General features: G+C 35.2%; 1 protein-coding gene and 1 long non-coding RNA gene across 4 annotated transcripts in view; one reads left to right on the forward strand and one right to left on the reverse strand.

Moving 5' to 3' along the window:
• Positions 1-1340, reverse strand: part of LOC135200092 (uncharacterized) — a 50629-nt gene extending 49289 nt beyond the window's left edge. For both annotated transcript variants that reach the window (XR_010311202.1, XR_010311203.1), the window contains exon 1: positions 1110-1340. This is a non-coding gene — a long non-coding RNA (uncharacterized LOC135200092). The remainder of the gene's footprint in view (positions 1-1109) is intronic.
• LOC135200084 (ethanolamine-phosphate cytidylyltransferase-like) lies at positions 825-13379 on the forward strand. 2 transcript variants are annotated; one of them, XM_064228400.1, is made up of 9 exons: positions 825-1022; positions 6176-6313; positions 7258-7370; positions 7844-7910; positions 8972-9050; positions 9429-9575; positions 9984-10184; positions 11064-11284; positions 12968-13379. In XM_064228400.1, the coding sequence occupies exons 1-9, from the start codon at positions 964-966 to the stop codon at positions 13083-13085; spliced, it is 1143 nt and encodes a 380-aa protein (XP_064084470.1). In that variant the 5' UTR covers positions 825-963; the 3' UTR covers positions 13086-13379. The 2 variants fall into 2 exon arrangements, with proteins under 2 accessions (XP_064084470.1, XP_064084460.1); XM_064228390.1 differs by lacking the exon at positions 825-1022 and adding an exon at positions 1504-1658.
• The last annotated feature ends 1935 nt before the right edge of the window (positions 13380-15314 follow it).

A 15314-nucleotide genomic window follows, 5' to 3' on the forward strand; every position in this document is an offset into this window, starting at 1 on the left:
GGGATTTTCTTAGTTTTTGTTATCAGTAGCCTACTATCAGTGCTTATCACTCGGCAGTACGTTTGATGCAGACACACACAGCAACCTCAAGAGCATTTAAATGACCAAAATGCTTCTACATTATGGTTGTTGCTTACACATTTTGTACATAGACTTACGCACATGCTAATTACCAAGTATCATGACCCGACATTGAAAACTACACAGATTTCGTCAATTGTTTTATTAATTTGATATTTATCATAATAGTTTTCTGTATTACTTTTCTTAATTTTATTTTGTGAGCTATTGTTGGTCTGGGGCTTTCAATAATATATATCATTAACTAATAATAACAATACGCAATTCTATATTGGTATATCTGTACCGATCACCCCAAATTATACGCAATTCTACATTGGTAGGTACACCTGTACCGCTCACCCCAAGCACGAAAGGTGAGGTTAAGGACGCCGCAGGGGTGAAACACCCGACACCCTGATAATCTAAAAAAGCTCCAAAAATACCAGATACGGTTCATCGACGGTACTCTTTCTTTCCCGACGGATCAAAGTTCAAAGTAACCGCCGACGGAGGCACCCATCGTACGACATGCGCGGCGGCGGCGCAGACGACGGGAATCCACGTGTCGGAACGCCCACATCATCGTATATTTCGGCTCCGACTCGCCATGACGACGATTTGACCTTCGCGGACGCGTTAAATCCTCTTGCGGATGTCGCCCGAGGAATCTGCGGTCCTTTAAACTTCCCTATAGGACGCGGATATGAGGAAAGGGTGGGCGGGGCTTTGGCGGGTGTGCATGTGCGTGCGTGTGTTCCGAGTGCCTAGCCTAGGCTCTCTCTCTATGCCTGGTGCCACCTCAGTATCCCAGCAGCTGTGGTACTCGAAGGGGTGACTGGCTGACGGAACCTTCTTCTCTTGGACCTTCGGAGGAACCGGTATCGGATCTGACGTGACGCGATGAGTGGTGAAAGTGAAAATGACAAGAAGACGCAAGTGCGGGTGTGGTGCGATGGATGGTAAGTCACGGCTGCCGACGGGAGGCCTTTCCTCGCGATTTTACCTATAAAATGACAAAAAAGGGAGTGGGCCCGACTGGACTTTACCTGGGTTATTTGGCAGTTTTCGCCGTGTCATCGTACGGAGTGTGACTCGATTATGTGATCTTCGTCTGTAGGCGAATAAAGTCGGCCGTTGTCCGAGGAAGCAAAGTAAATGGCCGGGAATTCACTCTTATCAAATACGAGAGGACTCAAGTGTTTGTCATTCAGAAAACACTGCAGACGATGTCGAAAGTCACTCGTTCGGTCGCATCGGCGCTGGCTTCGGTTCGATTTGACGTGTTCTTGCCCTACGCTATCCTTAAGAAGTGACACTAGAGTTTGAATAATATATTAATAATATTAGAAGTATTATGTAACGATTTTTTACTTAAATTTTGAACTATCGCCGCACTGGAAGGAAGCCAAAGTCTCGAGTGATACTTGTGAATAATACAGCCAGTACGTGAGATCAATGGGCGGGACTCCTGCAGTCAACTTTTGTGTGTCTACATTATTATCGTCACGAATAGGGCGAATCCGCCCCATTATTGATTTGATACTTCACCACCCTGCCAATCTAAATACAGATGAACCGAAAGTTGTTATCTTAAAGTACGTTTTGCGGTCACTTACAAAGATCGAAGGTCGCCATCCGCCCTATCAAACACCTGTCCGCATCTTGGCAGGAGGCCTACTATTTTGGCAACGGTTGTGAGGAGGCTTTTATTTCATGTTTTCTTTTGATAATTCGGTTATTTTCCTCCTTCCGGTCATTTCGCGATCGCACTTCGTTGTGGTTCGTTTTTGCGCGGTAACCATGGTTTTGTACATAAACAGTCATGAAACTCCATTCGTCAATTAGGTAGTATTAGCAATCGCCAAAATTATGACATAATGACCTAACTCATTATGTCATTAGTTATTTTTAGGCCTATTTCCCTCCAGTGAGGAGCCAAATTCCTTGACAAAGGACCCCTTGCCCTTTAGTATCTTAGCCAGTGGACTAAAATGATATTGCTAGGTATTCAGTGGTCTAAACATTTAATTCTATTTTGACTCCTGTGTTATGGCTGATTTTAGGTTAGGGTTCAGCATCCTGTTATGTATTATTCTTTATGATTAAATGTATTAATCATCTTAACTTTATGAAGGTACCATACCAATTATTGTGAGGGCAAAATCACCTGATGATGTGGTGGTACTTAAAAGTAGGTTGCCCAACCCATTTGTTCTCTTATTATTCAATGATTCCAAATCAAAGTGAAAAAACATGGAAAGATGTTTGTCTTAGTGAGAAGGTACACACAAATGTTTAAAAACTGGTGTTAGTTTGACGTACACCAACACAGTTGAGAATTAAACAGCAGTTTAATTCAGGTATAGGTCTTCCCTTTACACTTGCTTATAAATCATGCACATTTATGTACATGTGGAATGTACTGTAGTACATAATGTGAATTCCAGAAACAATGTCAATATTATCAGTTGATTAGCTACTTCCTAGTCTTGAGAAGATGTACATTAATGCAGAATGCACTTTTTAAAACTTATACTGAAACTTTCTCAAGTTATACAATAGTTTTGTTTTCTATACCATGGATTTTTGTGATAGAAAGATACAGCGATTCCTATACTGTAATTGGTTTCAAGTACTGTATGGTTAGAGACTGATTTATTCACAGTATTTCCTTATCTAGAAAAGTACAGTACGTTATTTGCCCTCGATAGATAAGACAAATCCATACTCGGAAAGCTCTCTGGTAATTGGTTGAACTGTTTGACCCATATTGGACAGACTTTGGCACCTCGTGAAAATGTGATAATTTTACCTTTATGGCACATTGTCTGCTCTTAGATCTTTATCAGATAGGTTTCCCTAAACAGAAATCAATAAAATAAAAGCGCAAATGCATCTGAAAATTTATAAGACTTAATTTTTCCCATTTAAGAATTCATTTATTCTGTCTTGCAAACTGTGTCAGTGTTACCTCACAGAATTATTCATTCTGTCTTGCAAACTGTGTCAGTGTTACCTCATAGAATCCACAGATGTTATTTCATGAGAATGGGGTGTAAACTGGCATATGTTAGATTCACTTGAGGGGTTTCTTGGTGTTTAGGGGAGAAAAGAGGAAAATTGAAGACCCTCAGAGTTTGTTTACTATTTGCTTTTCAATTTATATGCTGCATTCCATACATTTTCATGCTACTGGCACTGTATGAATTCATTACAGTATGAGGATTTTTCACAATAAGTTTTTGTTCATATTGCAGGCTGTCATGCAAAGTTACAGTCAAGAACAATAATACTTACAGTACATTACACTGTATTTTAGGACAATGTACAGTCAGGAAGAACAGTACTGTATGTTACACTGTATTTTTAGTACAGCATACAATCAAGTGGTTGTGTATGTAATACTTATACTGAAATACAGTAAATTTACAGTAGTCCCAATGTGGTTAAGGATCCCTCACAATTTAACCGTCATGCCCGAGAGATTTTGTGTTGTCATTAATTATAGATGATTCAGAATGAGTTACCTACCTGTAGAACTTTGTGATGAATGGAAGAAAAGTTTTTGTCGTATCTCCACTCCGTTTGTACTTGACTGTTATTGCCCAGAAAACAGTCTTCTCAAGCATTGTACTGTTCTTATGCAAATTAGAAATGACCTGTTATAGTGTAGCCAATACAGCAGTATAATCGATAATATTTTACCAGAAGGCAATATAGGATTATTATTACCTATTATTCAGGTGCACATGGTACAAGCCGACAGGGGTCATTGATTTGAAATTCAAGCTCCCAAAGAATATGGTGTTCATTAGGAAGAAGTAAGAGGAGTTAAAGGGACATATAGAAAAAAGTGATCTCGCTTGTTAAAAGAGAAACCATAAATTAATAAATTAATAAAAATGTATGAAAATGAAAAGGTCACATAGTACAAGAATAAGTCAAAAGTGGTGACCTTTGTCAGAATTTGATCATTCAGTATTTTCCATATGTGGACAGAAACCCATCATGTCACCCCAAAGCTTATTGTAATTGATGAATGTTATTCACATTCAGTGAAGTTTCATGATGTCATCAAACCTCCTTTTGGGAGCTTTGTATGCCAGGCTCTAATGTGATGTATCTTATCTGATAAATAGATTGTTACTTTTTGAACAGTCAATTTTTGGTCATGAGTCATATCTTGTGATATGTAACTGAACATATGTTGTGTTACTTTTACTGTATTGTACTTTTTCATGGCATGTGGAACCTACATACTGGTAGCAAATGACAGGGCTACAGGTAATATGTATCAGTTAAAAGGTCCCTTTTCAGTTATTAAAAGATATATCCTTATACTTGTCTTATTAGGAATCTTATAGCCAAACAGGTCATCCATTTAGAATACATACAGGCATAGCAGTGAAGGGACAGGCATTTAAAATTAAAAGATGTACACATGTTCATGAAATGAAACTATCTTAAGCAAAAGTTTAAATTGGAATCTTGGTTTAAATCTGTCAGTCTTCTCAACTGCCTAGCATCACCTCAAGATCCAGTCAAGGAAATAAACACATATTTTCCTTATGCAGAAGATATTTTAGGGTCAGTATAGAGTACATACTTGTCATTAAAAGGAACAAACACCCAAGATATATAGGCCAGAAGGAAAAAACATTGAAAAAATATGCCCTCCAGCAGTGATAATCTTTCAAGACCGTCTTGGAGTTTTATGGCTTCTAGGGATGTAAGGAAAAGAAGAGGAACAAAAATCGTAGTAGGAGTAGAGGAAAATACTGTACAGTATTACAAAATATACTGGACAAAAAATATATTCTAGGGCTTTTTGTTACAAGAATCAAAGTGCCCAGATAGGTGAACCAGTTAATAGCCACTATATTTCAGGATGAACTGTAGGGGAAATGTGTGATCCTGATCCAGTAACCCTATGGTGGTATACAAATCGAACAAGAGAGTAGAAGCCTTTGGCTTAGAGGCCAAAGCAACAAGTGCTTCATAGATTCCTTAATGCTATTAGTTTTTTGCAACTTGTTGATGTTTTTATGTTTGTTTTAGTTTGTTAATTTAAGTATTTTTTCCAATGTAATTGACATTTTTTGTATGTTTTGCAAGTCAGTTGTCAGTCAGGTTAGTTCCATATGCATTTTTGTTGTTTCTTGATGATGGCAATAGTAATAACAGTACATACATGGTAATAATAGTAATAATAATACTAACATATACCTATATAGCTCCACATTCTGAGTACATACATATGTACTTGAGGATTGTACATATTGTCATTATGTAAATATTATAACAAATACTTTGAAGGGTTATCAACTAAATTTCATAGAAGCTGAGAATCTGGCTAGTGGGGAATGGACTGAAAGAAACTGATTAAAGTAAAGATAGGCTCTACTTAAGGCACACTGTAGATAGTACTCTATACAGAATTGCGGGAGTTTGTATCTACCATTTCTTACTGCATCTGAGCTTTGTAGCAATACTATTTCCATAGGTCTCTCCAAAGCTGTGATGAAAAAAATTTGTGCAGCTCCTTGTTCCTCTTCTGTTTATATCTTGAAAATCTTGCTATGTATCAAGATTAGTCCCATATCATCAAAAGGTTGGGGATATTATTTTGAGACAAGCTAATGTCACTGGATTGTGTAGAGTAAGATGGCTGACTCCTTTCTCCCCTGCCTTTGACTAGTGGCAGTTTGATCTAGTGATCTGGCAGCAAGCAGGATTGAACCCCTGACCTCATAAGTGGCAGTGCTGTGCTTGACCACTGAGCCATCCCCCCAATTTATACTCATTGTACAAAATTTATGATTTTGCTTGATATTTGGAATACTGTACTGTACTGTACATAGAATTTCTTACTGTAGGTGTCGTATTTACTCAAATATATGTTGGAAAAGCCATGGAATTCTGGTGGAAAGTGATTTAGGCAAGAGAGTGGACTGGACTCACTTCACATCCAAACACTCATAGAGAAAAGCTGACTTAATACTAATTACAGTATGGTGCTGTGTCAGTTATGGAGCATATTTAATATTGAAGTGTTTACTGCATGTCATACAGGTAGTATTGAATTTACTCACTGAATTCACTTTCTTTTCAGTTATGACATGGTTCACTTTGGCCATGCCAATTCCTTGCGTCAGGCTAAGGCCATGGGAGATTACTTGATTGTTGGCGTACACACAGATGAAGAAATTGCCAAGCACAAAGGCCCACCTGTATTCACACAAGAAGAAAGGCAAGTAGAAAGTAGAGCAAGAAAGTTCATGTGAATGGGCTTTGATTTTGTCTTAGTTTGTATTTACAATAGATTAAGTTGTTGACAGTGTGCCAGGGTGTCAATAGAATGGATGAAGATTGTTTGTATGTTTGTCATAAAGTCTGGGATTACAAAAGTATATTATAGTACTCTTCCATGAAGTTTAGCGTACAGTATATTTGAAAGGAAGAGGTTACTTACTAACCATTAATGGGGGCAAGAGAAGACAGTATCCATTTTTTATGTATTGATGTGTTGATGCTTTCACTAGTATGCCCAAGTCATGATAGATATTAATGCAGCATACCTTCTCATAAATTACATAGAGGCTACTGTATTCAAAACCCAATATCTTGTGATATTAATATGTAACAGCCCTTGAAGGCTGTTCAGCATGGGCTACTCATCACACTGGATAATATAACTACTGTCTCTGTTCTACAGTGCAAGCTCTTATGAATATAATATTTCTCAACTATGCAAGTTAGTTCCCAGTTGCTTGCAGTTATTGGGGTGGCAAAGAGAAATAAAAGATAAAACGATTATCACTCTTTTTTCAAAGGAATTTATTATTACGTAGTTGAATACTCTACTGTATAGTAGATGACATTGTGCTGTCTAATAGCACTAACATATTTCACTCATTTCAAATATTTCATATTAATTCAAGCAATTAAACTGTACATGTAATGTTTCAATTTCATCCTGTTATACTGCATTATTTATTATTAGCTTGGGAGTACCTTTATAGAGTTGAGTACTATACATACTATGCATTGTAAACGTCCTCTCTTATGGCTATTATTAAAGCTCATAATTTGGAAACCTGGAATTGTATAACACTGTGTTAAAGTTTATATAATCCTATGCCAGTGGATTAGGGAAGATTTTTTTGCAAGAGACATTTAATATCTTTTTTGCAGATACAAAATGGTCCGAGCAATAAAATGGGTTGATGAGGTCATTGAAGGTGCTCCGTACGTTACGACAATAGAAACCTTAGATAAATACAACTGTGACTTTTGCGTACATGGAGGTGAGTAGAAGTGATATTTGCGTTGTGATTTTTACTTTTACAGTATTTCATTCTTTTATCAAGATATTATTTGCCGTACATTATATATTGAAACGACACTCGGTAATATTCCTGAAAAGACATGTAGCATTAGAATATCCCATGAAAATAAAATCTCAGAGACATATAATGTTAAAGTAACACCTTTACATTAAGCTCAATAAAATTGGGCTTGAAGGATTCAGTCAAATCAGATTTGATAACTAAATGAAAAACCCACAAAGTCCACAAACATATAAGAGTAAAAGTATACAGTAAAGGGACCAAGGAAAGTAAAAGGCTAGAGCATTGCAGTTTAAGGCAATGCTAGAAAGACTAATCAAGTATGTATTAATGCTGCTGTTACAATGTGCACTCCTTGCCAATATGTTTTCCCTGAATACTTTTAAATGAATTGTCCATTTCTCTCTCTTTAATCTCTTGTTTATTTTCAGATGACATCACAATGACAGCTGATGGAGTTGATACCTACCACATAGTAAAAAAAGCCCAAAGATACAAGTAAGTTCATGATGTATCTTTTTACATTACCGCTATTCCCACTTCTTTTCATCTAACTCGTTGTCCAATATCTCTTACTGTTAGTTCCTAGTGTAACTGTGAGGTTCTCTTTGAGTTCCATCTTTAGATCTTTGTACAGCATTTCATTTACTTTCCAGACCTCTCTATTTTGCTGTCCAACAACTCCTTCTTTTTACTCTCTTTTAAGATCTGAATGGCTGCTGTCTTTTAAGATCTGAATGGCCTACATTTCATGATCCATTCATTTTGCTTTTGTAAGTGAATTTCTGATAATCATAATACAAAAAGAATATTCAGTCTTGAGGAGCATTTCCAATTGTGTTTTTTGTACAGTAGTAATCTCAAGAAGTTTCATCTTCTTCCTCGAATGTAGTGGAAATAGGGACAGTTATTTATTCAGTCTTTTTAAATCAAACAAGCACTGGATTTAGTTTACCCATCAGTTTTTGCAGTAGGAAGATGTATATGCCTTAATAATATTAATAACTGTAAGACATTGTACATATATACAATCCACAAAGTCACATTTATAAACTTGATTATATGTTACACATATATCTTCATGTATTGTCTTCAATACTGAATGACATGATTGTCTACATTATAACACATTCCTACCAAACCTTGAAATTTTATCCATCAGTTGAATTTTGTTCACTGCATACACTCATCCATTAGTGATGGTACAGTTTTTGTACACAGTTATTTAAGCAGTTTGATGCTATTTTGATTGAAACAATTATGTATCTAGCTGGCTTGGTTTATAACAAAATTGCATACAGTGCATACTGGAAATACTTGGATTTTTTAGTTTAATTGCATGCAGTACGTAGTTTGATTTATGTGAACGTGTAATACAGTACAGTATAACATGGTAGGTGTCCAATTTTTTATATTTTTTTTAGGAGTTAAATCATAAGTTTTCATTTTTTATTGTATAGTTTATAATAGAAGGTTAGTAATAATGACAGCAATTAGCATTTGTTGGTTCAGTGTTAACTGAAAATATGTTGTTTATTGTTCTTCCATTTTACTCTCAGAGAATGTAAGAGAACAGAAGGCGTCAGCACAACTGACTTAGTTGGGAGAATGCTTCTAATGACTCGACAACACCAACAGGTTAGTTCTTCATTTTTATATGATCATTGAGTCATCCCCTAGCAGGTTTATTTTTTTGGAGACAAGTTTCGCTCTGCTAGAAGAAAATTTACCTAGGAATTTGACGAGATTGATGATTGAATAACTAAGATTAAAGAATTTAAAGGTCATTTTTCTTTGCCTCTAATTCTAGAAGAGAAAGAGAAACAGCCAAATATCCGAAGAAGAAGAAGAAAATTAGTTTTGTGGGTCATACACTGTAGTGTATACATATATGTATACATATTTTCAGAATTAAAATAACCACTTAGCTTTTATATACACCTGAGCAAAATGATTTTTATTTCCTTGTGTACTGTAGTAACTGCATTCTTGTTGTAAATGTACTGTAATCTCTAGGTGGGAGAGGCAGAGTATCGAGTAGAGCGCAGTCACTCTGATAGTCTAGGTACAGACGCAAGTGCTCAATCACCGTGGACTGGGGTTACGCAGTTCCTCCCAACAACACAAAAAATTATGCAGTTTTCTTCAGGCCTTACACCAAAAGTAAGATGAATTCAGTGTTGCATGATTGGTATACAGAATGACTTATCAGCCACTGCTAAATATATTCTCCTTACAAAATTCTCCATATATTTTTCATTTTTATCATTTTATTTGTTTGTTAAGTTATTTTTACTTTTCTAGTAACTGATATCTTATTTCTGTAGTTCCTGTTACCTTCTACATTTTACTTCTTTCAAATGAACACATATTCTTTGGGAGCTTGAATTTCAAGTATGTAGCCCCTGTGGGCTTATCCCATGTGAAAAAGGTTCTTCTTCTGAATACTAATACTGTAATAAGAAATATAAAAAGTTGTACAAGAATCTTTTTCAAGGTAATTAGCATCCAGTAATTTGTACTGTACTGTCCTTTCTGCATAACATCATTTGCTTTATTGTCTCATTTCAGACAGGTGATAAGATTGTTTATGTAGCGGGTGCCTTTGACTTATTCCACGTAGGCCACCTTGACTTCCTAGAAAAAGCTCGCCAGGAGGGTGATTTCTTGATAGTTGGGCTTCACACAGACCCAGTCGTCAACCGTTATAAAGGTGCAAACTATCCTATCATGAACTTACACGAGCGTGTTCTGTCAGTATTAGCTTGCAAGGTATGTATTCCTTTTGTATTTATTCAGTATTATGTATTAAGAATTTAAGATTTTGAAAATTAAATTGTAGAGAACTGTATGTTGCTTTTGGGGTTTATTATTGGTCCAGAGTCAGTCAACCTTTTGGCCCAGTGGCCAAATTTCTATTGAAATGAAAAATGAATATGTATCCACATCTTTTTAAGTGGATAAGCCCTGAAATTGTAGTGGTCATTAATTTAAGTAAATATGTACATCAGTGCTTACAAAACTGTTTAATAAACTTTTGATATACATATACTGTATATGAATTAAGATATGAGCTTAAAATATAAGTCAAATCTAATATACTACTAAAAGCTTCAGTCCCTATCAAAGGTAAACTTAGATAATGTAACTTTTTGTAGTCAGATTTATTTACAAATTTCTTAAGCCACCAAGGTGAAAATCAGTGTAATGAGCTGTAACAAAGCTGTAATGAAGAAAAGGTTGCCTGTTGAATTCCTAGTAACATTTACACATACAGATACAGTACATACAGATACAGTACTGTACTGGTAATGCACAAAAGTCTTGCATCCAGATTACATTCATGGCATTCTGAATTAATAGCTGTATATTCTTCGCTGTAAATAAAACAGATTAAATTGTAACATGACACAGATCTTTGATGAACTGCACAAAGTGAAAATTTGAGGAAAGTGTAGCTTCAGAGCTCAAGGGATTCAAATTAAATACTGAGTTTTTCAGGTTTGTAGTCGTATTGATATTGTTTTTTTTTTATTTTAGGCATTGATCAACGTCTAAAGAATTTATACATTTTGTTTATAGCTTTTTAATCATACCTGTGTTTACATTACTGTACTTACTCTTTTTACATACCTGTAATGTCCTTTTCAGTATGTTAGTGAGGTTGTGATTGGTGCTCCATACTCTGTTACTTCGGACCTCATGGACCAGTTGAAAGTGGATTTGGTGTGCCACGGAATGACCGAACTCATGCCAGATGTTGATGGAAGTGACCCTTATGTTGAAGCAAAAAACAGAAGTAAATTCAAGATACTTAATTCTGGAAATGAAATGACAACACAGAGGATAGTTGAAAGAATTATTGAACACAGGTAAGTGTTTAACCAGTTGACAGAAATTTACATACTACTGTGGTCCTTTGCCTTATTCCTCTTTTCTTAAAAAAAATATTAACTACTGTGTTAATAAAATGTCAGATCACCAGGAAGGTAAGATAAAAAGTCAAATTAAGTACTGATAGAATGGTAGCAAAAAAAAAAAAAAATTATTCATAATACTGTTGCTGAAAGAGTTGAGGATTGTAACAGCAAAGTTTGGTGAATTAAAAGGGACATGTGTATAGTGCTGCAATTCACTTGTGCACTTGATTCTGGATCAAGTGCATAAAGGAACAGTAGTGCTGTTGCAGATCAAAGTGCCAGTGTCCTCATATTGCAATACATTGTCTGAATAGGTGATTCGTAATTGTTTTAGCCACCTTACAATAAAACTCCGTGCTCTATTAGTACTGCGAGTATGGAGATAATTGGATGAGAGATTTTGGGTCATAGGGTATCGTTGGTTGTTCAATCGTCTTTTCAGAAAGTTATGGGTTGGTCTTTCATCCTAGATTTGATGTGTCCTTATATACAACAACTAATTTTAGTTGCTCTTCTGATAGTGACGTAAGTTCCTGCCACAAAAAGTACAAAGTGCAAGTGTCCTTTTCTTGTTCTTTTTCATGTAAATTACGTATACCAGTGCATATTCTTGATAATCCTATTATTTTCTTTAGGTATTTTGGGTACCCCTGTTATGCTCATAGATTATCAGCTCTTATTTATGAAACCTCTTGATGGACCAGTTTTATTTCATTTGTTGTTTGACTTACGGCAATTTGAGATTTGATTTAGAAAACTCCTTGTCTTTACCGTTGGAGATATCAGTATTACTTTGGTTAGAGTATAGTATATTATTATGAGTGTTTTAGAACTGGATATGTATATTTTTGAAACATTGAGTTTCTGTTTAAAACAGCACTGTCTACTGTTTCTTTTGTTTAACATTACTTCACATTACTTAAGAAAAAATTGGCATGTACTAAGCTAATTTTACTATATACTGTATTGCTGCACTCTGACTACCCTAGGAGACATGGCAACCCTCTTCTCTTCTGAAAAACTGTACATGTACAGTAGTTGATGAACTGGCTGGCAAATTTAAAATATAAGAATTGAGTTTGAGATGTCTGTGTGTTCATCAGTTTTGCTTTTGTCTGTCTCATCCCTACAAGTATGGCAATGGAGATGTTTATGAAATAGGCATTTTTGTGTTTCTGATACTGATCTTTGACATTTCTGGTGTGTTTTCGGTAGTTCATTTGACAAAAAACTGTCTTTCTTGTAGATACTCTACCCATCAACCATGGCATGCTTTCATTTGTTCCTCTACATCAGTAACATGCAAAATCAATAAGTGATCTGTGACGTTAATTTTAATACGAACAGTTTATAAACCAGTACATTTTAAAACAGTTATCCATCTTGACTCTCACTGTACAAAACACCAAAATATTTTCACAGAATCCAAAGATAGATTGCTGTGAAATTGCATATGAAACAACCATAATCCAGTGCAGTGCAGGTTTTAAGAAATGTTTAAAATTGCCTTTGATTTCTGTCATCTCTGAAACATTCATTCAGGTGAGCAGGAGTACCTCAGTATGAAGTACTTCTTTATTCCACTTCAAGTAAAGATTTAGTGCAAGTTACTAACATTCTCTGTTTCCTTCACAGATTAGATTACGAAGTCCGCAATAAAAAGAAGGAAAAGAAGGAGAAGGCTGCATATGCCGCATATATCAAAGCCAAAGAGGAAGGGAGAGTGGACATTGCACCCGTGAAGGTTGAGTGACATTGCGCCCTGGTCTAAAGGACCCGAATTTGGAATAGGATGCAATTGTTTGAAGTTTTATCCTGAAGATGCACGTTGTTAAGAGGCACTGTCACCTTTTACAGTTTTTGGAAATATTTGGGCACCAGTAATACCTAATGTATTTGATTGAAATATATAATATATATATACCATGTATATTGCATTCATTAATAACCTATTATGTGCTACACTGCAGGAGATAAAATCATTTGAACCACCACATTATCTTGAATGTGTATGATAACCAACAACTAAGTAAACCGAATGAAACCATTTTATTTTCATTGACCTATTACATTACTGCTAAGTGATTTCTCAGTTTAGGCATTTGAGATAGTATTTTTAAGTTAAAAAATACAAAACATGACAAATTTTCTAAGACAATTTGTATTTTTCATAGCTACAAACCTGAGGTCTTAACAATAGGATAATTTTCTAGCACCTAACAGGATCCAGTTAAACCAGCGGTTCCCAAATAGAGGTAAATTACCCCACTGGAGATAATTTTGCATTTGATGGGCTTAATGGCGGTTTTCATTTCTCTCTTTGCTTCGGATGGTCAAAACAGCTGAAAAGCCGGCCTCACACATGTAAGTTGAACCGAATTGTAAAAGCATTTTAACTGCTTCTAAACTTGCCAGAGGGAAAACTTTGTTACGGCTAATCCAAAATGAAGATATTTGTGTATATAGTATATATATATATATATTTATATATATTATATATTATAATACATATAATATATATATATATATCTATATATATATATATATATATTACATACATATATATTATATATATATATATATATATATTTTATATAATAAATTATATACACAAATATCTTCATTTTGAATTAGCCGTAACAAAGAGTTCCCTCTGGCAAGTTTAGAAGCAGTTAAAATGTTTTTACCATTTGGTTCAACTTACGTGTGAGGCCGGCTTTTCAGCTCTTTTGACCATCAGAAGCAAAGAGAGAAATATATTGCACCCAGAAAATGACATCAGATGTGCCCTTACAAACTGTCTCCTGGCATTACTGAAATTATCTCAAACCGAAGGTGTCATTTTTCACACTACTGAAGATTTTTTTAAAGAAAATATATATACACATATATATATTTCCACTTATTTTCAACTGAAGATGTGATTATTTACATGAAATTGTTTGATTGATTTATTTCCAGCAGAAGTATTTATTGATTTAATTGTCATTTTTCACCCTGCTGAATATTATTTCAATTATATATTCTCTCCATTTATTTTCAACCTTATTATAGCTATGTATGCATTTTTTTTCAAGAGAAGTAATAGTACTTCTTGATATATTTGTTTCAATAATTGAATATAAAGGAAGGTTAAACCAACTAAAAGAGTTTGTTTTACATTAATCATGTACAAAATAATAGATATGGTGTGGGGGTAACGAGCTTGCTGCTAGCCAGGATTTAGAAAAAGCAAGGATTCTAACAAAACTTTTTTGGGGGGAGTTGGGTAGATGACATTAGTATGTCCTTTATTCTTCAGACATGAAGTAGTAGTATTTGGATTAAGAATGACTATTTTTTAAAGACATTTAACAAGTATTATTTTATAGATGGCCACAAATCATCAAGGTCATCAGCCAAGCTTAAAAATTTATTCGGCATCGGCAAAAGTAAGAAAAGGACCTTATGCAGTACCTATATTTTAAACTTGCCAGTGAGCAAAATGAGTTGTTATTATGGAAACAATGTAACCACTGCAGGCAAAACAAGCACAGTAGTCTTGTAGGAAAGCTCTTTGGAAGTTCCAACGTGCTACAATCCTATAAACTTTGTTAAGAGAAAGTTGTAACCTCAAAGTTACACTATAGCTTTGTCTAGCGTATAGCCTAGGTATCTCTACTAGTTTTCTGGAGTCATCACAATTTTTAAATTTATGGGAGATTTCCAAGAAAGGCAACCAATACTTTAAAATATTTAAGGTACAGTACCTTTGCCACTGAAGTGTCTTTAATTAAAAACAGGCAGAAACTTTTGAAAACCACTGTATCACTCAGTGTTAGGCTAGTAGTACCTAGCCTATAGTAGGTAATGCAAGGTACCTAACTGAATACGACAGGCTATTATCCTAGCTACCTATAGCCTAACTATGAAAAACCAATCCTTCGCTACCTGACCGTACCAGACTACACGAAACCATAAAAGCGAAAAAAGGGACCAAAAG

The sequence above is a fragment of the Macrobrachium nipponense genome, chromosome 23, assembly GCF_015104395.2.
Source record: "Macrobrachium nipponense isolate FS-2020 chromosome 23, ASM1510439v2, whole genome shotgun sequence".
Lineage (NCBI taxonomy): Eukaryota > Metazoa > Arthropoda > Malacostraca > Decapoda > Palaemonidae > Macrobrachium > Macrobrachium nipponense.

What these genes read in the sequence shown, in the direction of transcription:
- LOC135200084 (XM_064228390.1), top strand. Translation starts at nt 1,519, where the DNA reads ATGGGCGGGACTCCTGCAGTCAACTTTTGTGTGTCTACATTATTATCG. An exon ending in TGACTTTTGCGTACATGGAG is followed by an intron (nt 7,371 to 7,843) that starts GTGAGTAGAAGT and finishes GTTTATTTTCAG; the next exon opens with ATGACATCACAATGACAGCT. An exon ending in GAAAGAATTATTGAACACAG is followed by an intron (nt 11,285 to 12,967) that starts GTAAGTGTTTAA and finishes TTTCCTTCACAG; the next exon opens with ATTAGATTACGAAGTCCGCA.